Consider the following 26,934-nt stretch of genomic DNA (forward strand, 5'->3'; position numbering starts at 1 on the left):
AAGGTCTATATAATTTGTTTTCTCAGCTCATGAGTATAATTATCATGATAGAATTGCAATTTCGAGTGGGATAGCAGTGTATAGCTTGAATATGACTTTACATGTGTGGTAAAATACTTTTTTAAGCCACATTTGTTCCCATTGTAGTTATGCATCCTGTGATTTTTAATTAGAATTCGTGCCAGATAGATTTTGAAGTTTAATAAATAATGATATTTTTTATTAGAAAGTTAAAAAAAAAACAGGTAAATTCCTTCTGAGTGTCACATAAAATCTAATTTCAGGTAGCAAAGTGTTCTCTTTAAAACATTAGGTACCAAAGTGTGTAATTGACCATACCTTTTTTTAGGGGAATAAATTTACTTCATTGATCAACGATCATTACAGTCAGATGTTATAATCTCATCCACATACGGAGGGATTACATTAGAAAAAACTAAACTAAATTTTGAAACTAAACCTAATTTAGCTAAAGAATGAGAAAACCAACTAAGCACATACTTAAACGAAGATCCTCAATAAGAAAACCAAACTCTGAGAGATCTAACGTACTTATCTGAACAACATCTACCAGAACCTGACAGTCAGACTCAATACCAGAGGAGTACGGGCATATTGCCTAACAAGCCTTAATCCCTCCATTACAGCAAGGAGCTCAAGATACAAAGGAGACTGGGCACGGTGCCCATACAACGTGAACAGTCCCAAATCAGAAGTGTCATCAAAAAGTTGAAAGGCAATATCAACATTCAATTTGAGAATACCAACCCGAGGAGGTTTCCAATGGAGGCAAACCTGAACTCTAGTATCACGTGGAATTGTATTCACCTATTTATACTCATTCCACCACCTAATAATCGAAGGCATCAAAATAAAAGCAGCTTTAGCATCATCATCCCAAACCTGCGAGTTCATGTTACTCCATATAGCCCATAAACTCATCAACAAGAGAGGAAATCCATGTGGGTTAGTAGCCTGACAATTCACTAACCAATCATACACACGTGACTCCTGGCCCATAGCCACAATATGTGCCTCTTGTAGACAAGAAACTGCATGAGTACAATCTTTAAGAGCATGCACCATGGATTCTACTTCCTCATCACAAAATGGGTACTGGGTATCAATATCAATACCTCTTTCATTGAGCCTACTCCGGGTGGGGAGAATATTAGAAGCCGCCTTCCACACACATATCTTCACCTTCTTTGGAACATAAGCCTTCCAGATTTATTCCACAACAAAGAACTCGGATTGGGAGAGGAAGGTTCCTCCAGGATCCTACGCCAAGCCAAATGATAAGTAGTGTTAACTGTAAATTGACATTTCCTATCAGCACCCCAAATCCAATGATCTCTATGAGACCGAACACTAATAGGAAAGAGCAAGGATCTTGCTGACAATATATGCCGGAAACAACTCCGTCAATAATACATAATTCCATATACCAAGTTAGGAAAACATAGAATGAATTTTTTACCCTTAACAAAGCCATTCAACTCTCCTTCTCTTAGGATTACGTTACTTCACTTATTTGAATGACAATTGTTATAAATTAAAAAACAACAAATACTTGAAATCATGATGTATATACTATATATCAGTTGCACATTGACTCACAGTCAAAATCACTATCTGCATCTTGGGGAATCGAAACATGATACGAACGATTGCATCTTCTTACTTTGCTCGCAACACAAGAGGTATGCCTCATCGTCTCCACTCTTCTCCCCTTGTTTTTGTCAACAATTACTTTGCCTCTTTTCATTCTCAGCCCTCAAAACCATTCAAATATAGACCCAACAATTGAGAAACCTCGAACGAATATTAGATCGGTTTATTTTCGACCAAATGCTTCATAGACATCCCCAGCCTTTGCTTCTCCATTTCATCCACATACTAGGTGAAATTGCCAAATTGAAACATTATTCCAAAGGTGTCTCTGTTTGTAGCCAAATGAGTCTATTGGGAATGGACCCTAATGTTTGTACTCTGCACATTCTCATTAATTCCTTCTATTGTTTGAGTCAAATGGGGTCAAGTTTAGCTGTCTTAGGTAGTTTCTATAAGCTTGGTTTTGAACCCAATGTGAGGACATACACATCTTTGATCAATGGTTTTGTTCCCCAGAACCCAAAATCGAATGGCTAAGGCTATAAGGTGTTGCTGAAAAATGGCCAAGGCGGGTTGTGTGCCTAATTACATTTGGTACATTTATTAAAGCCTTTTGCAGAATTGGGAACACTAGTGTGGCTATTCAGTTGCTTAGGACTATGGAACAAGAAGCTTGTAGGCCTACCATTGTTGTTTATAGCACAATTATTGACGATCTTTGTAAGGATAGTTTGATTGTCGACGATCATCTGTGCACCTCAAACTTTCTCTCATAGAAATACTTTGGACAAGATATCCGTTTCAACTCCTAACAGAGCTCTACCATCCTTAATTACCAATTTTTAAATCTTGCTCCACTAAGTTGCATACAGCCTTATAAGTCCCAACTTCATATCTAGACCGAATGCTCTCTCCTCCCAAACATGTCAAATAGTTATCAGTCTACTTTCTAAATTTCACCTATCAGTCACTTCACACCTCTGATTTAAAATAATTTTCAGTTTCAAATTTTAACATCAATGAACTCTTAATACATTGTTGCTATCTAACTAAGGTGTACATGTTTGTGGTCTTATTATCAGTAGTCGGTCCATGTTCGACAACCTTGCCAGTAATCTCATGCCCAACAACACAAGGCTAGCAAACAGAAGCTCACCCTTTATAACATGGAGATCAGAATGGCAGACTCCACAGGCTACAAACCAAAATCATAGAATCTGAAACAAAACAATGTCAGAGACCACACCAAGAACACTAGATGAATCAATCAGATTAAAATGCAGCACCCGAATGAGAAAATAAAGGGAAATGACGGGCTGAACAATAGTCAACATACCCTTGGTTTTGATGAGATTTCACAAGAATTGGGGCAAGGGATGTGGAACTCTTCAATGGTGAGAAGCTTGTTTGGTTCCTAGAAGATAGCTGCTCTCATGTAAGAAGGAAGCCCAATGGGTGATGAGGTGGTGCTGCTACTCTTGCTCCTGCTCTTCTGAAACCCATGGAGTGTTTGATCAACAAAGCTTGAAGAATAGCATAGGTAAACAAAAACGCCTTCACCTACTATGGTACAAGTGAGCTGTGCTAAACTAATAAGGCTTACGTTTTTTTAGGAAAATAAAACAAATTCATTGGCGACAATGCCATGCGACCACAAGGGTCAACTTATCTAAAAAAAGTAAATAATGGCGCATGTAGCGCATAAACAAACTAAGAAGAAAGCTTAGTTACACTCCACTACACATAGAGTTCTACAAATCAAGCAAAATATTGAGCCAAACATCAATTGTGTCGGCCATGTTTAATTCGAGAAAGCAAGATTTAGGGGAGGATCTTTCTAACAAAGCTAGAATACTAAATGCAGACAATAGAACCTTAATTCTCCACAAACAGCTTCAAATTAGGACTGCGGGTAGCTTAACTTGTGCATGGCCAAGTGGAATAGATGAAGCAAAGGAAATGACCAACAAAAGGACAAAATGTCCAATCGATTAGCCCATCCTAAGCCCACCCAACCACCTAGGGCCAGTTGTATGATAAAGCCATCTAGGTTTAAAGAGGATTTGCATAAAGATAGAAAAGTAAATGAAAGGGAGTTCAAATATTTTCATTGATTGATTGTTAGATCAGCCAAGTACAATATATGAAGCTAAAAGGGTGGATAGATGCCACAACAAAGTACAAAAGGATCCTACATCCTAGGAGGCCAAAAGAGTACAGCTAGACTTTGTCTTGAAATAGACATTGTAGATGAAGGAGACAAATCAAATTAGCAAGTGCTTAAGGAGGGCTTTTATTCCAGATAATGAGTGTGGTCATAACAAGTCCCACCCCTTAAGAGAGTGCTTGCCCTCAAGCACCAAAGTTGGGGTACTTATCAACAAAAGTGCTGGCATTCTCCCAGGTTGCATCTTCCTCAGGTAGGCCGAGCCATTTCCCCAGCCACATAATCACTGATTTGTTCTTGGAGCAGTGTATTGCTATGCCAAGAACCTTGTCGGGTGTCCACAGTAATTCACCTTGGTCATCAAAAGGAGGTAAAGTGGTGAAAACAAATTCACCATCGCCAACACGCCACTTGAGCAACGATACAGGGAAGGGGGGATGGATATTTTAGCATGGGGGCAGAGCTAAACAATATGCAACAGTTCCAACCTTAGCAAGGATGCAGAATGGACCATAAAACCGCGGAGCAAGCTTGTGGGAAGGCCTCTTAACCAACGATTGTTTCTGGTAAGGGTGTAATTTTAAGAAAACCCAGTCACCTTCTTCAAACACACACTTTGTCCTCTACTTATCAATTTGTTGCTTCATGTGATTGCGAACTAGTTCCAAATTTAGTTTCTGTAGAAAGAGCAATTTATCACAGTTCCGAAGAGTAACATCCATGGCATTAACCGAAGTAGAACCTGGTAAGTATCGTGTTATTGATGGAGGGGGCTTCGCATACAAGGCTTCAAAGGGTGTCATACGGATTGAAGCTTGAAAAGTGGTAATATACCACCAGTCAGGCCATGAAGAAGGTTTATCCGCACCATATCAACGCAAATAATGCTCCAATGAGCGATTGACCACTTTGGTTTGGCCATCCAATTATGGGTGATAGGCTGAGCTATGGCATAACTTCGTGCCCTACAATTGATGAAAAGTCTTCCAAAATTGGCTAATAAAGATGGGATCATGATCACTTACAATTTGTTTAGGCATCCCATGTAAACGAAAGATTTCTTTTGTTGAAGATGGAAGTAATATCGGCCACTGAATACAGATGAGAAACCGAAATGAAGTGTGCATATTTCGAAAGCTGATCAACTACAACCATGAGAGCATTATGGTTTTGAGATTGGGGCAAACCATCAATAAAATCCATGAAATGTCTGTGAAAACCTTTTTTGGAATTGGTAAGGACTGAAGTAAGCACGGTGGTCTGATGGTTTCATAGGATTGCCTTTGACACTGATCATAAGTAGCGATTAATTCTTCAATATGCCATTGCATTCCAAGCTAAGCAAAGCTGCGTGTAACCCTTACAAAGGTACACAAATAGCCAGAGTGACTAGCCTGGGGAGAAGCATGAAGGTCTAACAACAATTGCGAACGAAATTCAAAGGAAGCCGAAACAAAAGGTCAGTTTTTATAGTGAAGCCGATCATTGAATAAAGTAGACCCAGCCTTGGTCGGAGAACCCTTCTTCAGGGCCTGAATAATGGTCTGAGCCTCCTCATCCCGAGAAAACGTTTGGTCTAATTGATGGATATAATCAAATACAGAGATTGAAAAAGTAGTGATGACACAAACCTCAAATTGCAGTTAGAGAGCATCTGACATTGTATTTTGCACTTCGACATGATATTCTATCACATAATCATAACCCAATAGCTTGGATAACCAATTATGTTGTGATGGTGTAGAAATTCGTTGATTGAGGAGATGCCGAAGAGTTTGGTGATCTGTGAGAATAGTGAACTGCCTACCTAATAGATAATGACGTCATTTGTTCACCTCATAGATGATAGCCATCATCTCCTTATCATACGTTGATAGTTTCTGATGAAAAGAAGAGAGGGCTTTGCTGAGCTAGGCAACCGGTCTCTTCTCCTGAGACAGCACGACACCGATTCTGTTACTAGATGCATCAGTTTCTACAATGAAGATCTTGGTGAAATCGTGCAAGAACCGGTGTCCAATGGAACTGATTGGGTTTGAGCATTTCAGTGAGGGGTTTGGCGATTAAGCCAAAGTTGTGTACAAGACCACGGCAGTAGCATGCCAAGCCGAGAAAACCCCTCAATGCTTTAAGTGATGTGGGTTTGGGCCATGACTGTAAACAGCTAACCTTGTCCGGGATGGTAGCCACATCTGAACCTGAAATTACATGGCCCAGATAATTGACTATGGGGTGCGCAAACACACACTTGGACTCTTTTAGTATAAACTCATTAGCTTGTAGAAGAGAAAAACCGTCTCAAGATGTTGGAGAAGAGAAACCAAGTCTTTGCTATAGACCAATATATCATCAAAAAACACCAAGACACACTTATGCAAAAGCGGCTTTAGCATGGAGTTCATGGCAGCTTGGAAGGTCGAAGAAGCATTAGCAAGACTAAATGACATAACCACAAATTCATAGTGCCCCTCTTGAGTGCCGAAGGTCATTTTGAGGAATGTCACCCTCATGCATACGAATTTGATGATAACCGAAACGAAGATCAAACATTGTAAAATAAGTAGCATCGTGAAGCTCATCAAGCAATTCATCCACAACCGGAATAGGAAACCGGTCCTTGATAGTCACAACATTGAGTGCCCGGTAATCGATGCAAAAATGCCAAGTGCCTTCTTTCTTCTTAACTAGCAAGACCAGAGATGAAAAAAGACTTCGACTAGGCCGGATGAGTCCTTGTGAAAGCATGTCTCGAACTTGAGCCTCAAGTTCCTCCTTTTGAGAATGAGCTTAATGATAAGGTCGGACATTTTGACCGGTGGAGAATTAGGTTGTAAAAGTATACAATGATCGAAAGCACGATGTGGAGGCAACCCCATGGGTGTAGAGAAGAATTCGATGAAGGCCATAAGTAGTGCTTGGACCTTAGGGTCATGGGATTGGACATTGTTGACTGTGGACCGAGTGGGCAGGTTAAGACTGTCCAATTGCTCGGAAGACAACACAACGCACAAAGCATTCTGATCAAAGCTCTGCTTCTTGTTTGTAATACCTTGGAGAACATGAAAACGACCTTTAACTGTGAAAGCTATAACCTTTTCGACAAAGTTCAATCCAATGAAGCCAAGGGTATCAAGCCATTAAACGCCCAACAAGAGATCACAATCTTCAACATGTAAGCAATAAGGAATTAGATAACTCATACCCTTGCATAGGTACTTTCACATTCTCAGACGTGCCGGAAGGATAAACTAGTTGACCAGTGATACACCGGAATTTGAGGGGCCCTAACGGCGGCTATCGCTGGGTTTAGGAAGCTGATTGCAAAACCGCAGTCAACAAAGATGCGAATTAGGTGGTCATTGACTGTGCCATGGAATTGCATCATATCATGGATTTTGGTTGTAGCAATTGCATAAATTGGGAGTGGTTCCTTTTGGTTTGGTGGAGGTGCCTCTTCCTCATGGTCTTGCTTGACAAAAGAGTTACAAGAGCCATGACAAGTCATTTACACACATGGTTATCTGACAATTTTTGTCATAATGGAGGCATAAACCTTAGGGTTTGCAGTCTCGTTGGTGGTTGGAGGACGAATGACAAAAATTAGTGCCCACTGGTGGCCAAGGAGCTGAAGGTGATGGTTGAGATTGTGGGTAAGTGTTTGGGGTTTGGGATTGGGTAGTGTGGGATGTGTTTGAGCTTGAAGTAGTATTGGAAAGGGATATGGTAGGGGAAAGTTGATTTTGGCGGTGTTTGTTTTGCCAAGGAAAATGACGGTACGGGCGGTGCAGATTTTTGTCTTGGAGCTTCAACTCAAATCGCTAAGCCAATCGTTGGGCATGTGCCAAGGTTGCTGGATCGAATAAACAAACTTCATGTTGGATTTCCAGCTTCAAGCCGCCAAGGAAAGCTGAGAGGAAGTTATCGTTAGACCACTCCGAAATCCGGCAGGCTAAGAGTGTGAACTCAGAGATGAAAGCATCGATGGAGGACTTTTGCTATTTTGTAATATGTCAGAGTACCACCACAAAAATGAGCGAGAAAAGCTTCTACACATTTTTCCCAAGTTGCATTGGGTTGCCTATGTTGAAGAAGTTCATCCAAAGTGATGGATTTGGCCCAAAATTGGCTGCCACAGCGGCCACGTGCTCCTCCGACATAATATGTTGAGGATTGATGTATCGCTTGGCCATGGCGAGCTAGCCCACAACGTCGTCGCCCCTGAAGCGAGGTAAGTCGATATTTGGTGGTCTGCAAAACTGTTGGTGTTGTTGCAAATTAGGTTGGTGGTGATGGATTTGTGGTACTTGTGGATGAGGTTGTGGGAGCGAAGGCAGAGGATTGAGGTTTGGTTGATAGGGTATGTGTTGATAACCCAAAGTTTGGGAAATGGAGAATGGAGGTAGTGAGGTAGTGGTGGAATTGATTGCAGCAGCAGTGGAGTAGCTAGGGGTGTTCGTAGGGCGGCGGAGGGTTGTAGTGGGAGCTGGAGTAGTGGGTGTAACCATGCTTATTGAAGAGAAAGTGCCAAATGTAATGCCTAGATCGGGAGAAGATGGGCTCACTGGGGGTTGTTGAAGGATTATGGATTAGGATGAAAGAGATTGGAAGATGTTGGCTTGAAAGAGCTCTATATTGGCTGCCATCCGCTCTTCAAAATCCATGCAGCGATCGACGGCATTGTCAAGGCCTTGGTGAAGCTCATCACGAAGCATCTACATTGCTTGCCAGAGCTCATTGAGCTAGGGTTGGGATACTTCATCATGTTGAAAAGATGAAGAGAGAATGCGATTGGTACGGTTTTAGTGGAGGTGGGAAGAGGCGGAACGTGAGCAGTGGGGAGAGGGGTGGTGGAGGGTATTGAAACTTGAACGTTTCTTACCTGAGCCATACCGGCTCTGATACCAGATAATAGAGCCACCTGGGTTTAAAGAGGATTTGCAGAAAGGTAAAAAAGTAAATGAAAGGGAGTTCAAAGTATTTTCATTGATTGATTGCTAGATCAGCCAAGTACAATATATGAAGCTAAAAGGGTGGGCAGATGCCACAACAAAGTACAAAAGGATCCTACATCTTAGGAGGCCAAAAGAGAACAAAAGAGTACAGCTTGACTTAGTCTTCAAAGGGACATTATAGATGAAGAAGACAGATTAGATTAACAAGTGCTTAAAGAGATCTTGTATTCCATGTAATGAGTGTGGTCCTAACACCGTATGGCCTAGTAGAAAAATACTCCGCCGACCATCAATGCTGCCGGTCGACTTCAAGTGGTCTGACCCGACCCTTCACCATTGAGCGGAATCACCGCCTACTCACCAAACCAGTCGATGAAGATTGATCAGTGTTCCCCAAGGTCCTCGAGATGTGAGTCGCCACTTCTTGGAAACAGATGAGAGGAGATCTGGGCAGCAACCCTAAAACATAAAAGCAACAGATAAATGAGACTGCGAACTATCTTCATTATAAGTTGATAAGAAACAAAGTGAAGCAATCACACCAATATAAGCATCTTAAAAATAAAGGATATACACCAAAACACTACGATAAAACTTTGACAAACTTATAAGGAAATGGATACCTGGAAGTGATGTCTCATACTCACAAACACAAACACGTATCATACCCAAGAGAATACCATTCATGTAAACAAAATTTTAATGCAATAAGACTGTAAGAATATAAAAATGCACCAAATGTGTACTAGTGACTTCATTTAGAAACTTTACTAGGGTGCAGCCTCTGTTAGGAGTACTGAAAAAGATTCCAGAAAAAATGCAGCCTTTATGTTTGAAATGTGAAACTACGTCTACACAATTTCCATTGAATTCAAGCTTGAACAATTACAGTTTTTATTTTCTCAGTCCAAAGCCAGAAAGCATCATGCCCTACAAAGAATGTAGCATTGTCAGACTTGCTCACCTTACAATCAATTTGATCGGAGTGGGAAATTGAGGATTTGATCTTCAGACCCTCGGCAACAACAATGATTACTTCCCTTCATGTATCTGAATCAATCCCAACAACTAGATTTTATAACGCAAACACATACCTCAATCTCCAAGCACAGAGACAATAACACAAGAAGCAGCTCAAAGAGAGAATATTGTGTAGCATTTGAGTGGCCATAGGAGAAAATGAAGAACAAGTAACTATTTCCTAAAAGCTAGCATGCAAAACCAGATCAGAGAATAGAAGATGGTACATTTATGCTTTAACTACACCAATTCAAGAAAATCAACTTTAGATTCAAAGCTATAATTCTACCTTCAAATTTCCCAAATGGCAGAAGCTTCCTCACGAATTTGGTGAAGCAAAATCCGTCAAGGTAAAGTCGAATAATTAAATCAGCTTCTTGATACCTCACCAAGCTGCATACGAAGCCTAATGAATCCTAGAATTGACATAAGAGTCTCCAATTTTTTAAGAACAACACCGAGCAGTAAACCCAGAAAAATTCAAAATCGAATTAGTGAAGAAATCAATCAAGATAAATCACCAGGATGATGAAGACGACGAGATGAATGATTTCCATACCAAATTAAATTGAATTGGTGGCTGCAAACGCAGGTGCCACCTTGATGTTTGACACTGTTCAAGGCGATTTCTCCTTCTACGATCGCCAATCGGAAAAGTGAAAGCCGGAAACGCGTCGGCGACATCGAAATAGGTTGAACAGAGGCGGTGCAGCGGCCGGAGCGAAGCGGAAGGCGTAGGAAGGACGGTGGTTTGGCGCGTCGGTGTCAAGTCGCGAAGAGGGAGGTTGGTTCGAGAGCTCGATCTGTTTGCTCTTAATTACTCTCCAATACACATACATAGTCTAAATGATCCAATGGCTGAAATAATTAACCAATTTCTACGGCCAAGAATGCACCGTAACCATTTTCTGATTTTCCAAATAATTCCTTTAAATTTCCCAACTTTAGAAAAATCATATAAATAGCTCGCTAATTCTTAACATTCTTGTGTACTCGACGTGATGTATACGACTTTTAATTCAAGAGAGTCTTATCTGAATAACTCTGAAAAATATTTTTGAGCATTTATTTTAATTAATCACCGCGATCGTAAATAATTACTAACGATCTCAACGTAAATCGTTAATAACTTCGGAGCCCACATCCACTCTTGGTCTGGGTATTCTACTAACAACGAGAAGAACAAGAATCGTGTGTTGGAGAAATGTTTTGTCAAAAATATCGATAGATCTAGGTGAGAATGAACATAGATAAGGTAATGAGTTAATCTAATGGCGCCCGAGGGTTTCTATATGTCGTAGTATTTCATAGATAAAATAAAGAATCTTAAGAGAGTGTTCTACTATTTGTCTTGGAGAAGCAATGGTATTTTACCAACAAAATATACATTTGGTGTAGTTTAGGGACATATATAAGTCTCTAAACATGAGTGTGGATATACCTAAAGTGTTTAGAGACACATAAGTGTGTCTTTTGCATATATAGGGACACATGATTTGTGCCAAATATATATTGAGGGACACAAGCTAACATATGTCCCCAAAATACAAGAATATAGGAACACTTGTTTATTTGTTCCTAAAATAAATGTCCCCTGACCCTTAATTTTCTAGTAGTGTATTTAGTTATAAATGGTGAGATTCCCTAACAAATTAAAACCCGGATAAAGCTTTGTTATTGTCTGCATGCACCTGATGCAGTGTCTTTTCAACATCCCGATTAAATTAGAGTAGGGCTCATCAACGGGCCGGGCCGAGTATTTTCTCAAATATCAAGATCCAAGTCCGTCCACGTAAAGAGGGGCTTAGGCTTTTGCGGGCCGGGCGTTGCGGGATTGTATTAGAAAAAAAAGGGTGAACATCCATTTAGTCCCTAGGGTCTTAGGTCAATATTCGTTTAGTCCCTTAGTTTTTGTTCTAATATGTTTAGTTCCTGAACTTACATTTCCTTCTCTAAATAGTATTTATGTTAAAATTTTCTGTCAATTGTTTAAATCAACTGTAATTTGACCATTTGACCCCTAGTTGAATTTTAAGAGTGTAAGAAAAAAAAGGTAAATCAGTACTTTAGTTAAAAAATAACGGAGAGTTAATGGAGAATTAACGGTTTAGAGTGTTTAGGTTACGTTTTGAAAGTTTAAGGACTATAAATTACAACTGAAGTTGAAGGACTAAATAGATCAAGGTTGCAAACCTTAGGGACTATACAGATTTTTACCCAAAAAAAAAACATAATACTTTTATTTAATGGTTGATCAATAAAAGAATTATTAAAAAATATTTTAAAAAAAGTCACAAAAAAATTATAGTTTCGAAATATTGTTAATCGACACCGATAGATGTGATCGATATATATATATTTAGGGACCGTGTAAAAATTCCGTCCGTTTTAAACATGGTTTGACCGTCCGAACCTACGGTCAACCAAAAAAGAGCCGTTTTGACATAATAAAACCTTATTGACCGGAGCTTTACCAAATAGGTTTCCTCGTTACGATCACGCAAAATTGGTGATAAAAATTAGGTGATTTCAAATATGTAAACAGCTTTCGGCATTCGCATCTTGGTAAAGGGTCATCCCTTAAGGCATATTAGTGGTGTTTTGGGTTTACCGGAAATTCCAACAATAAAACGAGATCCGAATTGGATGAAATTTTTACAGGGTCACTAAATAAGTACCGATCACATCGGCTGGTGTCAATTAATCCTGAGAAGTTTCCTTCATATAGTCACTACATAATGCGATAGTTTTATTTTAAACATAGTATAAAAGGTTATGATACATTCGTGGACACTTCGGTGATCGAAAACTCCGGTAATACAGTCGGTCGACACCAACAAATGTGATCGGTATAGATATATATATATAGACCTCGTAAAAATTTTGTTCGTTTTAGACATAGTTTGACCGTCCGTACCTACGGTCAACAAAAAAAGTGGCATTTTGACATATTAAAACCTCATTGACTAGGGCTTTACCAAATGAGTTTCCTCGACTGACCGCGCACGATCGGTGATAAAAACGAGATGATTTCATATATGCAAACTGATAGAGCGTTCGTTTAGAACGTCTATAAAATACCCTGAAAAACATCATCGTTAGTATAGAATAAGCAGGGATCGTTCAGTCCGGGGAATCAAAAGGGCCTCAAAACTTATCATGTTATTGGGGGATTTGAGTTGGATTCTAAAACTACTACTTAAACTAAATCCTAAATTACTTATATACAATTGATCAACCATTCATCACATAACCAAAACACGAATTCAACTCAAGAAACATGTATGACACGCATAGAACAACATATATGCAGCAAATTATTTCGATTCTTCTTAAGTCCATTTCAATTCCAATTCTAATTAGAGTCCGAAGCGGTTCATCTAATCGTTAAGACTTCTTAATTATTTAGAATCAACGAAGCGTTCAATCCTAAACATATGCTAAAGAGAGTTCAACATAACGAAGTGTTCTAGTTAAACAACAAAGTAGCACATAAGCACATTAAGTCGAATTGAAGACATGTTACACAAGCATGGCGTCACTCATCTTGATTAAACATGCAAATTCCTAGAACTATCACAGCCATATATAAGTATCCATAATTGAAACACGAAGCGCATATTCAATCAATGAACACTTTGGTGAATGAAATCGCAACCTTAGGAGAACCATGGCATTGGCTTCCTCAAGCATTGATTTAGATGCACAAATTCAAGGAATTAATTGACATAAAACCTAAATAAAAATCGGAAATCCTACTGCCCATAGATGCTACACACGACATAAACACATATTCAAGAGTTCATACAATCAAAACATAAAACCAAAGAAGTCTGAATTTATGTTCTTCATATATAAAACCGAAAATAACATCCAATGATTCATACAATGAATTCGAAATTTGCAGAAAATAAAAAGAAAGATTACAAGCCATGGATGAATCACACATTAGAAAACCTTGAAGGATGGAGGAAGATGAATTCGAATTGGTGAAGGAGGAAGATGAGCACGGCTTGGTGATGATAGATGAAGGTTTTTGACTTGAATTTTCTGGATGTATTTAGGCAGCAATTCGGCTTTGTTTGTAAGAGAATGGAGATGGTGAATTGTGAGGGAGGCCATGCCTTTTATAGAGGAAGGAGGAGAGGAGGGGCTGCTAGGGCTTTGAATGGGCTGATCCATGTATTTCCTTTTTTTTCTTTTCTTTCCTTCTCGATTGAATGATGATCATCTTTGTTAGTCACATGCATTCTCCCTTCTTTTAGACCACATGCATTCTTCAGAATTATCTCTTTGTTCTCTCCTTCATTTTTCTTCTTTTGTTTCCTTCTTTTTTTATTCTTTCCATTTAATGGCCGGATGAACTTTCCCTCCTTTGAGGCTGCATACTTATTCCTTTTCATCTTATTCAGAAACTAAATTACTTGTTTCTTTTTTTCTCCTTTTGTTTCCTTCTTCTCCTCTTTCTTTCCATAATTTCCAAGTCATTATCTCACATTTAATTCTGAAATAAGGAAAGGAAATAATAAATATAAATCACAAATGTTACAGAAATGTCGAATAATAAAAATCCTAACTCAATTAGGTTTCCTAGTTTGATAAGGAATACTACTCTATGTACTCTTGACAATTTCTGTATTTTACACTCGTTTTAGCACCAAAAGGGAACGAACGTCACTAAAGACTCCTAACTCGACTTAATGACTCTATACTACAATAATAAGAGCTAAGCAAAGTACAAATGTAAGTAAAAATATGTTAAGAACGTCGCACAAAGTGCGCCTATCACAAACGGCTTTCGACGTTCGAATCTTGGTAATAGGTCATCTTTTAGGGCATATTAGTAGTGTTTTCACTTTACCGGAAATTCTGACTGTCAGACGAGGTCCGGATTAGATGAAGTTTTAACATGGTCCCTAAATATTAGTACCGATAACATGAGCCGGTGTCGATTAATCCCGAGAAGTTTACTTCATATAATTACTTCATAATGCTACAATTTTATTTTAAAATTAGTATAAAGTAATAATATAAAGAACTAAAAATTTTAAATCTTGTATTATTAACATATATAATATTTTATGTATAATTATTACAAAAAAGACATATAATTGATATATGTATAATATATTATATGTATGTATAATATTTTATTTTTTTGGCAGGCTTTTGGCGGGGCGGGCTCACGGCTGGGCCGAGTTCACACTTCTAAACTAAGTTCGGCCCTCTACCCACGGAAGTTGGTTTTGACGAGCTTTCTCGCTTGTCGGGCCGGGTAAAAACCCATCGGGCTTGCGCCTCTCTGCGGACTTTTTGAATCCGCAAGCTAAATGATGAGGCCTAAATTAGAGCTTAATTATCATCATCAACATATTCGATTAATGATGAAATATCAATCTCAAGACAAATCACAATTTTCTCAACTATAGGTGGCTAAAGAAAAGTAATGAATATATATATATATATATAATATATATATATATATAATATATATATATATATATATATATATATACACCTGTGTACTATAGCTAGGCCGGCGCGGCTAGTCCTTAGATGTTACGCAATTTGTTCATCGATCTAACATCTGGCTGGTGTACCTATTCAAAGTGGATGGCAATAATCATGGCATGGGAATTGAAAGATACAAGATGGAACAGTATTCGATCTATTAAACTTAACAAATTTGCTAAACACTACTCAAATATATATCATCTTTTAATAGACTGTTGAAAGATAACGTAATTGAGAAAAATGTTAATTGACAATATTTCATTATTCAGATCATAGGTGGTTAGAAAATTCGATAAGCTCGATTGATCATAGACATCAGACTAAATATACAATTATTCAGAATAAACTAAAGCGGACAATTACGTCTGCTTAAAAATTGTCCGCTTAAACTCAATCAAAGATGCTCGAAAGTTTATATATAATTCATGTTGAAGCGTTCTGGAATGTTATCCTCTTACTCATTTGTATCAATCCATATAGAACTATACAAGCCAAACGCCATGATTATCTAGCTTGTAGGCGTGCTCAAAATTCAAATGCATTTGTGATTCATTTCATTCTCATGAGTCATGAATCAGCCAGACTCCATTCCACGGTTTCCCTAATAGGAGAAATTTTCTTCTTTTTCTATTTTTCAGGTCAAACTTAGTCACCTACGTTATTGTTCATTTATAACTAATCAGTCTAATTGATTATATCGGTCAAGAGTAACACGAAAGCTAAGTAGTAAGTACCCCCTAATTATAACTATTAACGTCAATATATCTGAGTTGGGTGACACCATCAAAGCCATGTAACTTATATTATTACACTACTGCACGTAGCCTAGTTACTCAGCTCCTCTCAATTATGAAAACGCGTTTCTCCCTCTGCTCTCTATTCTATGGCGCCGGCCCTCTTTCTCTCTTTTGGTGTCTCTTTGTTCTTTAATCTCCTCTTCAATCTTCATCAAACTATTGTAGTATAAATACTACTACCCACCCAACCCACTCAAGACTCAACTCTCTCTCTCTCTCTCTCATGGCTTCCTTCTTGTTCTTGTTCTTCTGCTCCCTTTTTCCTCTCTCCCTCTCCGCCACCACCCATCTCTCACTTTCTTTCCCTCTGTTCACTCCAGACTCTCGACCCCCAAGCACCACTGCTACCAACTCTCTCCATGACTCCCTTATTTCTAGACCCAACAAAGGTGGCGCCCCCTCCTACAACTACAAGCTTCCGTTCAAGTACTCCATGGCTCCCATCGTCTCCCTCCCCATAGGAACACCTCCCCAGACGCAGCAGCTGGTTCTCGACACCGGAAGTCAGCTTTCCTGGATTCAGTGCCACAAGAAGAAGCCCGTCGTCCGGACTTCTCCTCCGGCAACCATGTTCGACCCTTCTCTCTCCTCCACCTTCTCCAACCTCCCTTGCAACCACCCCATCTGCAAGCCCCGAGTTCCCGACTTCACCCTCCCCACCACCTGCGACCAGAACCGCCTCTGCCACTACTCCTACTTCTACGCCGACGGCACCCTCGCCGAGGGCAATCTCGTCAGAGAAAAATTCACATTCTCCAGGGCCACCAGCACCCCGCCCCTCACTCTCGGCTGCGCCCAGGACACCAGTGACACCAAGGGAATTTTGGGCATGAATCTTGGCCGCTTGTCCTTTCCTTCCCAAGCCAAAATTACCAAATTCTCATACTGCATACCCTCCCGCCCAGTTCAAACCGGGACATTTTACCTCGGTAATAATCCCAATTCCCCTAATTTTCAATACGTTGACCTTTTGACTTTTGGTCAACGTCAACGCATGCCGAATTTGGACCCTGTGGCCTACACGGTGGCGATGCTTGGGGTGAGACTAGGCGGCAAGAGGCTGAGCATTCCGCCTTCAGTGTTCCGGCCCGACGGGGGCGGGGCGGGTCAGACCATGGTCGACTCCGGATCCGAGTTGACATATTTTGTGGACGAAGCGTATAAAGAAGTGAAAGAAGAGATTGTGAGATTGGTCGGGGCAAAGTTAAAGAAGGGGTACACGTACGGAAACGTCGCCGATATGTGTTTCGATAGTAACATCGGAGCATTGATAGGTGACATGGTGTTAGAGTTTGATAAAGGAGCCGAGATTATGATACCAAAAGAGCAAATTTTACACAATGTGGAGGGCAAAGTGTGGTGCGTGGCGATCGGGCGTTCTGACATGATCGGCGCGGCGAGTAACATAATCGGCAACGTTCATCAACGGAATCATTGGGTAGAGTTTGATTTGGCAAATCGTAGAGTAGGGTTTGGCAAGGCGGATTGTAGCAGATCGGTGTGAAAAGTGTGAAGAAGCAAGAGCCAGAAATATCATGCACAGTGGTGGACAAATGAAGTCGTTTTCGTGATGATTTTACATAAGAGGCATATAGAGGAGGCCAACTCAACTAGCTAGTTGCCAGGCAATAAGTAGTGATATCAATGATTGGACTATTTCAAGAAAACAACAAAGCTAGATTGAGACTAATGTAAATACTAAATACAAAGAATGTGTGGGATATCTTATTTTGCTTCCAAAAATTGATCCTTTTTTTTTATTAAACATCTTTATATATTCGTTCAATCAAAAATTCCCAATTTCATGGTTGCAAACAACAAACTTTTTAGCTGACCAGGACAACACTCCGTATGTGTGGAACCAGAGAACGCGTTCTACAACAAAAAGAAGAAAATGACAACAGAAGAATTTCATATTGGCAAAATGCAAGTGACTTGTGATGCTTTTGTGGGTTCTGTATCTAACAACAAACACAAAAACACAAAACACAAGTCACATAAAATGATAAAGCAAAGGAAGCAAATATGTGTTTGATCATTGAAAAAAGAAAAGAAAAAGGGGAAGCAAATATGTGGGTTCAGGTGGATCAAGTGTTGACCAAATAGGCGGATGCTCGGTTACGTTATATTTGACTATTTGGGGCATCTGGCTAGACAGAGTCAGAGATTATTAGGACAAGGTTGGGACTAATTCTAACCAAGAGCATTCATGCAGGGAAGTTTTGAGGTTTCCAGAACAATGATCATCTTGAAGGAATTTATACACATACGACACGTTTATGATCAACTTGGAATAGAGTTCAGTGACTTAGCTTATTGAACTCATGATGAAAACTGGGACAGGTGTAAAACAAAAGATGAATACCTCATGTATCTCGGTCCCTATCATGCATGGTGTCTCTCCAAGAGCTGTCACATTTTGCAAGCCCTACCGTCTGTTTCTTCTCATCTACAATCTCTTCAACAACACTACTCTTTCTAAGATCCCCCAAAATCTCTTTATTTGCCGATAGAATCTCCAAAATTATCATATGTATACAGGGAAGGAGACTCATACACATAGCTTGATAGGAATATGTTCTGATACTAAACAGATCGAGACCAAGTTACACTGTTTTCTTGATATAATAAGTGACATCTTCTATTATTCTAGACGATAAAAAAAAGCAGATATTAATTTATATGATTCAAAATTTTCAACTTCTAATATACATTTTCCCAGTAAATGAACAACCTAACAAATTAGCCAAAATGCTAAACTTGAGGAGTAGCTATACACACCTGAAAGGATAGAAGCTGATTCCAAAGCAATTAGAGCCTGCAAGATGTTTGTGAAAGACACTTTAATGTCATAAACTCTGTAGTAACATACAATATTCCTTGCGAAGAGATTTCTTGAAAAGTTAAACAAATGTAAACTTGGTACTGGACGATTAAAGCAAAAAGTAAACGTGGATTGGATATTGGGAATTATAATTTTCGAACCGGAAAGCCTGTGAAAATAACTTTTAACAAAATTCTTGTGCACTAGACCAGATTGGGGTTCACTACTGTTTTTGTTGTAATATATATTCTGAATTTCGGTAAATTGATATGGATCTTTATTGTTATTTTTGACTATTACATCTTCAAAATATAGATGTACTGATTTAGTTTCTTGCAATTATCTATGAGGTAAAAGAGATGGATATACAGACAAATACCTCGCGTACAGGCTGCCTTGCGTGCTTAGTAACTCTCCAGGTTATGTCACAGTTTGGAAGCCTCCCGACTGTTTCTTCTCACAGAAAATCTCTTTACTGGCAGGCCTCTTTATACTGAAGATCCTCAATTCCTCATCATTTTGTCTCTTAATTGTTATCAACCAAAAACCCATCCTTCTTGAGTTTACTTTGTTTGCCAAGAGAGTCTCCAAAACCATCAATTGTATCCAATGAAGGAGACTCGTATGCACAGCTTGAACACCAGTTTATGATGACCGTTGGCTCCGATTTAAAACCACATACATATCAATGATTTCATAACAGCAATCCTGGATATTTACCAAATCAGAGAATCATATGCAAAGGATTGCATCGCTTATTCTCAATAGACAAGCATTTCAGTGAAATGGGGAAAACAACAACCACATAAATGATGACTGCTCGATTACTCGACATCAATATTTAACCCTGAACACATCATAGTAGTATAAAGCAAGAGGGTATCGTTCACAAACCGGGGATCCAGCCAGGGCTTAGGATCATAACACTTACACGAATTCATAAAGGTTTTAAGGTTTGATATAGTTTCGGATTGAATCATAAAAACAGTAAATAAACCCTAAACTAATATATACATGTGATTAACCAACCAACACATAAACAATCACCAAAACATCTCATACAAAGGAAATCGAACCAAGCTCTATGTCTTTCTTGCATCATGCCGAAACCATATATATTGAACAACTAAGGTTGGATCATGCAATCTAAGTTCCAAATCAGTAACCTATATGCATAGACACTTAACACATTCAAGTCTTGCCACTCGGCTTCATTGAAATCTAACATGTTCATCTTACCACATAATCCCAAAGCCATGCATATCGAATTCATTAAGTATGTCACCTACTTAACCCCCAATCATGCAATTTCGAAAATCATATAGAAAAGAATAAACATGTTCATAGCATAAGTCTTTAATCCAACAATCCTAAATATCATGCTACAATCGTACACATAACACTTAGAAATCAAAATTGATCAAGAACAAGGTTCGGCAGAAACCAAAAAAAACAGAAATTCCATAAAACCAAAACATAATTTCGAATCCTCTACATAAGTTGAATCAAGTAGCTATTTCATAGACAAAATTGATACAAGATTACTCTACACAAATCGCAACTCATCCAAGAACAAGAATAAAACCAAAAACCGAATTGAAATAAAGAGAGAATCATGGTTACACTTTATCAATCAATCGATCCTACAAGGTGTAGCCAAGACTTCTATGGATGAAACCTCTTCTCAATCGTGCTTCAAGGCTATAGATAAAGGTGGAGAATGGTGGAATCGGTTTTAGGATTTCTTGGAAGGATGAAGGATGGATTCGGCAAAGCTAGGCTTGTGTTTATGTGTAGGGCTGATGATGTTGCTGAATGGAGAGGCCGGCCTCTATATATAGAGGTGTAGGAAGCCTTCTTGCTGTGCCAAAAGGAAATAGAATCCAATTGGGAAACTGAAATCCTCTTTGTTATGGATTTGATTTATGTACTCCATATCCAACTTGATGTAGGAAACCAAGTCCAATAGGGAGATCTCTTTAAGGGCTGCACGGCAATCTCTTGGTCCAACTAGGAGTAGCTAGGCCGACCTCCTCTTCTCCTTCTTCAACTCGAATATGATTTCCTTGTTCAACTAGGAATGCAACTCGGCAACTTTCCTTTCTTTCCAAATATGATTTGTCTTTCCTGAAAAGAAATCGTCGATTAAGGAATAGGAAAGAATGAAAATAGGAAAGTAGAGTCCTAGTCGAGTAAGGAATCCTAGCTCAATCAGGAGTTCTAACACTTAGCACAATTTCATCATCAATTCATCTCAATTCGAAATAGCTCTACTTAGAACATACATATGACAAATATGAACCTAAAGCAACTAAATAAGAAGTAACAAAGCATAAGAATAGGGCATATAAACATTAAGAACGTCACACTTTGTGTTCCTATCAACAACCCCACACTTAGACTTTGCTAGTCCCTTAGCAAACACTAAAAAGGAAAATCACAACAGAAAACAAAATCAAAACAACAATACTAACGACACAACACTAATGCCTTCAACATTTTGTCTCAGAGATCTTCAAACTCATAGCATCAAGAATAACACTCAATCGAAATAGATAGGATGAATTCAATGGTTAATAAACATGAAATTTCGTTTAACAAGTAAGACATGGCAGAAACAAAGATGAAATTAAGCTCGACATGTTCAAAACAAGTTCAAATTCAACTCACATAGGATATGCACTCCAATCTTTTCTCTCAAGAACATGACATATGCTTAAAAGCTTTTCACACACAAGAGTTATGAACATAGTGAAAAATCGAAAACCTCATGAAAGATACCAATCATATGCACAAATGAACCCAAACCATATGCTTACTTATGAAACAAACTCCACAAATCAAGAGCTACTCATTTTAAGAATCATGCGGATCTTTAGAAAAGGGATAGTTAGGCTCGGCATGGGTATTATTTTCAAGGTAAAAGGAATCACAAAGGTCATCCTCAAGACTTAGCAGAGCAAAACATCCACCTTATGTCGCCATACTTCATAAAACAAGGGCCAAATATCATCATGTTGGACCCATTCTTCACTTTAAACATAGTGAAAACGAACAAAGGCTGAAGTATAACATTATTGAGCCTTCAACAAATACATCACAACTCCAAATTCACCAAAGACAACATGTATGCCGAGATCTTTTCATCATTCTTTCTTTCATTTTTTTCCTTTTCTTGCCGTGCACATACTTTTCTTCTTTCTTTTCTCACGGCTTCAATACATTTTTCTTTCTTTTCATTCTCTTTTCACAGCATAACATACATACAATAGTGTAACCCCACACTTGAATCAAATCATCACTCCATATTAACATCCAAAATCGGCTCTGCCAAGCCTCAAAGACAAGGTAGAGATATAACTACACTAAGCAAGGATATAACATGTTGGTAACGAAAGAAAAGGCTTAACGTAGGCTCAAAGGGTTAACACTAAGGTGTCCCAAGCAGGGCTCAAAATAGGGATATACGGCTTTTTGGCTTAAAGTGGTGGAAATCCTAAAAAGATCCAACAATCCTTTTCAAAATCAGAGTATATTATGACATAAAGCTTCGAAAGTTTCACAAAGTAAGTTCTAGCATTCTCTAGTTCATTGCAATTCTATGGCATATGAATTGATCAAAATAGATGTAATGAGGTTATAAAGCCAAGAAACGATAGAATAACTCTCCAAAGAAAGGCACAAGTATATGGCTCGAATCTCACATAGGTTACATGAATTCAAACAAGTAAGGAACATGCTCATTCTGTACCTAAGTTTCAAAATCCTCATCTACTACATGTTCGTACAAAATCTACACATCGATTAACCATCAAATAACAATTAAGTTCATTCCAATATCATGCTCATCTATCAACCATAAATTCAAAGATCAACTCATCCTAGACAGTCAAAGGCATACCTAGGACTCAAAACAAAAACAAAACAACTTAAAAATCGAAAAACAGAACCAAATTGACACTAAAATTCGAAAATCAAAACACAAAATTGAAACACATAAGCATCAAACAATAGAATTCAACGAATGATGTATACCCCACCCCACACTTAAAACTTACATTGCCCTCAATGTACAATATGATAAGCAACGAAAATTAGAAAGAGTTAAGGGGTAAGAAAATGCAAACACTCGTTGATGGCTCCTTCATTGGCTTAAGTTTAGAGTCTATAGCCTAGACTATCTTCAAAGCATCACTTGCTTGCCATAGGATCAAGGAGAGACGTCTCCTCCACGTTATGTGCCACAAAATTCTCATAGTACGGCTTCAAGCGATGTCCATTGACCGTGAATTCCTTATCAATCACAACACCTTTAATCCTGATAGCACCAGAAGGAAAAATATTAGTAACAACAAACGGTCCAAGCCACCTAGAACGGAGCTTGCCCGTAAACAATCTAAGTCGAGAATTAAACAAAAGAACTTTCTGCCCAACGACAAAGTGTTTCTTCCTAATCATGCGGTCATGGAATGTCTTAGTCTTCTCCTTGTAAACCATTGCCGAATCATAGGCCTCATTTCGAATCTCTTCAAGCTCATGCAATTGTAGCTTCCTATGTAATCCGGCCTCATCAATATCCATGTTAAAATTCTTCACAGCCCACCATGCACGATGTTCAAGCTCCACGGGAAGATGACACGCCTTGCCATAGACTAGTCGAAATGGTGACATGCCTAGGGGAGTCTTGTATGCCGTCCTATAGGCCCAAAGAGCATCATCCAATCGTTGAGACCAATCCTTGCGTGATGGTCCAACAGATTTCTCCAAAATTCTCTTGATCTCACGATTAGATAGCTCCACTTGTCCACTTGTTTGGGGGTGATAAGGCGTAGCAACCTTATGCTTGATCCCATACTTCTTCAACAACGCCTCAATGGTACGGTTACAAAAGTGAGATCCTCCATCACTAATGATAACTCTCGGCATACCAAACCTAGAGAAAATGTTAGAACGAAGGAAATCTGCAACAACTCGAGAATCATTAGTCCGGGTGGCCTTTGCTTCCACCCATTTCGAAACATAGTCAACACAAACGAGTATGTATAAGTAACCATTTGAGCTAGGAAAAGGTCTCATGAAATCAAGACCCCAACAATCAAAAATTTTGACATATATAATCGGTGTCATAGGCATTTGATCTCTAGATCCTAAGTTTCCCATGCGTTGGCATCTATCACAAGTCATGCAAAAATGATATGCATCTTTAAAAATCGTAGGCCAAAAGAAACCACATTCTAACACCTTAAGAGCAGTCCTACGTGAACCAAAATGTCCTCCACAAGATTCAGAATGGCAAAAAGTAAGTATAGAATGATGTTCATGTTCAGGGACACACCTCCTAATGATTTGATCAACACAATGTTTCCACAAGTATGGTTCATCCCAAACATAGTACTTAGCTAATGCTTAAGTCTATTCTTTTGTGCATGCGATAAAGTATCCGGAAATTGCTTAGAAACAAGATAATTGACAATATCTGCACACCATGGCTCACTTACCTCAACTCGAAAGAGTTGCTCATCCGGAAAGCTCTCTTGGATGGCCAAGGGCTCGGCATCTCTTACCAAACGACTCAAATGATCCGCCACAACATTGTCACTTCCCTTCTTGTCCTTGATCTCGAGATCAAACTCTTGGAGTAGAAGAATCCATCGAATCAATCTCGGTTTGGCATCTTTCTTTGTCATTAAATACTTCAAAGCTGCATGATCAGTGTAAACAATAACTTTAGATTGAAGTAAGTAAGAACGAAACTTATCTAGAGCAAAGATCACGGCAAGAAGTTCTTTTTCAGTGGTGGTGTAGTTTTGTTGAGCATCATTGAGTGTTCGTGACGCATAGTAGATGGCGTAGGGCTGCTTGTCCTTCCTCTGCCCTAGCACGGCTCCAACTGCATAGTCGGAGGCATCACACATCAACTCGAATGGCAAGGACCAATCCGGCTGTGCCATGATCGGTGCTGAAGTTCGGAGCTTCTTCAAGGTCTCGAATGCATGTTTGCAATCATCATCAAAGTTGAATGGGACGTCTTTTTGAAGCAATGAACTCATTGGTCTCGCAATCTTGGAAAAATCCTTGATAAACCTACGATAAAAACCTGCATGTCCAAGAAACGATCGAACATCCCTCACACTTGTGGGGAGGGGTAAGTGACGCACAAGATCTATTTTAGACTTACCAACCTCAATTCCTCTAGATGAAACAATATGACCTAAGACAATGCCTTGCGTGACCATAAAGTGACATTTTTCCCAATTCAAAACCAAGTTAGTTTCCTCACAACGTTTGAGCACAAGTTCAACATTTTCTAAACAAGTTTCGAAATCTTCACCATAGACAGAAAAATCATCCATGAGAACTTCAATTTTAGAACCAATATACTCGGAGAAAATATGATACATACAACGTTGAAACGTACCTGGGGCGTTGCATAAACCAAAAGGCATGCGACGATAAGCAAACGTACCAAAAGGGCATGTGAACGTAGTCTTCTCTTGATCTTCTTCCGCAACACTTATTTGGTTGTATCCACTATATCCATCAAGGAAACAATAGAAAGAGTGACCAGCTAACCTCTCAAGCATTTGATCAATGAATGGCAATGGCATGTGGTCCTTCCTTGTTGTCGCATTGAGCTTCCTATAGTCAATACATACCCTATGTCCGGTCACTGTCCTTTGAGGGACCAACTCGTTGTCCTTGTTCTTCACCACCGTGATGCCTGACTTCTTTGGCACAACTTGAATGGGAGAGATCCACCTACTATCCGAGATGGGGTAGATCACGCCACAATCGTGCAACTTAGTGATTTCATCCTTTACAACTTGCATCATTGGTGGATGAAGGCGTCTCTGACCTTCCTTAGTTGGTTTGGCACCATCTTCTAGCAATATTCGATGCACACACATGGTAGGGCTGATCCCCTTGATGTCGGCTAAGGTCCATCCTATTGCCGTCTTGTGTCTCTTCAACACTTCAATCAATCTCTCTTCTTGCTCCTCATTTAGTGCAGATGAAATGATCACGGGCAATGTATCCTCTTCTCCTAGAAACGCATACTTCAAGTGGTCCGGAAGAACCTTAAGATCAAGCTTTGGAGCTTGCACCACAGAAGGAAGATTCTTGTTAGTAGTTAAGAGAATTGGACTAGGAGAGACAAAGCTTACCTCACGTGCAACCTCAAGAGAGGTCATGGTTTCGTGAATGAAGGATGGCACGGCCTCCTTAGCTTCTAGCACCGAAATGTTTGAGCTATCACTTGTAAATCCGGCCCCTTGGGCAATGGTGAGTGCCAACTCGTCATTTGTCAAAGTATCAAGATAGTTATCTGCAAGGGAATCAAGTATGTCAACTGAAAAACAATCACTTAACTCCGAAAGAGGATACCTCATAGCTTCAAAGATGTTGAAGCTAATCACTTCACCATCGAACTCAAAGGTGAGTGATCCACTAAACACATCTATTTTCGTTCGTGCAGTCTTCATGTAGGGGCGGCCTAACAAGATAGGAACCTCCTTGTCATCTGCCTCCGTTGGCTCCATGTCTATGACATAGAAGTCGGCAGGAAAGATCAAGCTCGAAACCTGCACAAGAACATCTTCAACATAGCCCAAAGGGACTTTGTTGGAACAATCAGCCAATCGAATCACAACATTATCACGTTTCAAATCACCTAGACCTAGGTTCTCATAGATATAGTGCGGCATTACATTAATAGATGCACCTAAGTCTAACATTATCTTTTCAAATGTCATGTTTCCGATTGTACAAGGGATAGAAAAACTCCTTGGATCCTTAAGCTTTGGTGGTAGCTTCCTTTAGAGCACGGCAGAAACCGTCTCACTCATTGTAACAACCTCCTTCTCTCGAGTCATCCTCTTATTGGTGCACAATTCTTTCAAAAACTTAGCATACTTAGGATTTTGTTGTATGCATTCAATAAGAGGCATGTTCACTTCCACCTTCTTGAAAATGTTGAGCATGGCTTGATCAGAGTCATCCTTCTTTTGCTTTGCAAATCTACTAGGGAAGGGAACACGAGGAAGA

The 26,934-nt window shown here is 39.3% G+C and overlaps 3 protein-coding genes across 3 annotated transcripts in view; 1 reads left to right on the plus strand and 2 right to left on the minus strand.

Annotated features, from left to right (window-relative positions):
• The window catches only part of LOC126788376 (DNA-directed RNA polymerase I subunit RPA12-like), a 265,399-nt gene that overhangs the window by 109,887 nt on the left and 128,578 nt on the right, over window positions 1-26,934 (minus strand). The gene's annotated exons all lie outside the window — the stretch shown is intronic.
• LOC126788378 (uncharacterized) lies at window positions 8,756-10,523 on the minus strand. Its single transcript, XM_050514367.1, has 3 exons — window positions 10,313-10,523; window positions 10,043-10,146; window positions 8,756-9,192 (listed from the first exon to the last, which is right to left on the minus strand). Exons 1-3 carry the CDS (start codon window positions 10,435-10,437, stop codon window positions 9,080-9,082), a joined length of 342 nt encoding a protein of 113 aa, XP_050370324.1. The 5' UTR covers window positions 10,438-10,523; the 3' UTR covers window positions 8,756-9,079.
• On the plus strand, window positions 16,270-17,779 carry LOC126788374 (aspartic proteinase PCS1-like). Its single transcript, XM_050514360.1, has one exon. It carries the CDS (start codon window positions 16,288-16,290, stop codon window positions 17,566-17,568), a length of 1,281 nt encoding a protein of 426 aa, XP_050370317.1. The 5' UTR covers window positions 16,270-16,287; the 3' UTR covers window positions 17,569-17,779.

The sequence above is a fragment of the Argentina anserina genome, chromosome 3 (assembly GCF_933775445.1).
Source record: "Argentina anserina chromosome 3, drPotAnse1.1, whole genome shotgun sequence".
In the NCBI taxonomy this organism is placed as follows: Eukaryota; Viridiplantae; Streptophyta; class Magnoliopsida; order Rosales; family Rosaceae; genus Argentina; species Argentina anserina.

What these genes read in the sequence shown, in the direction of transcription:
- LOC126788374 (XM_050514360.1), top strand. Translation starts at nt 16,288, where the DNA reads ATGGCTTCCTTCTTGTTCTTGTTCTTCTGCTCCCTTTTTCCTCTCTCC.
- LOC126788378 (XM_050514367.1), bottom strand. Translation starts at nt 10,437, where the DNA reads ATGTCGCCGACGCGTTTCCGGCTTTCACTTTTCCGATTGGCGATCGTA. An exon ending in CACCAATTCAATTTAATTTG is followed by an intron (nt 10,147 to 10,312) that starts GTATGGAAATCA and finishes CTTCGTATGCAG; the next exon opens with CTTGGTGAGGTATCAAGAAG. An exon ending in GCCATTTGGGAAATTTGAAG is followed by an intron (nt 9,193 to 10,042) that starts GTAGAATTATAG and finishes TTTATGTTTTAG; the next exon opens with GGTTGCTGCCCAGATCTCCT.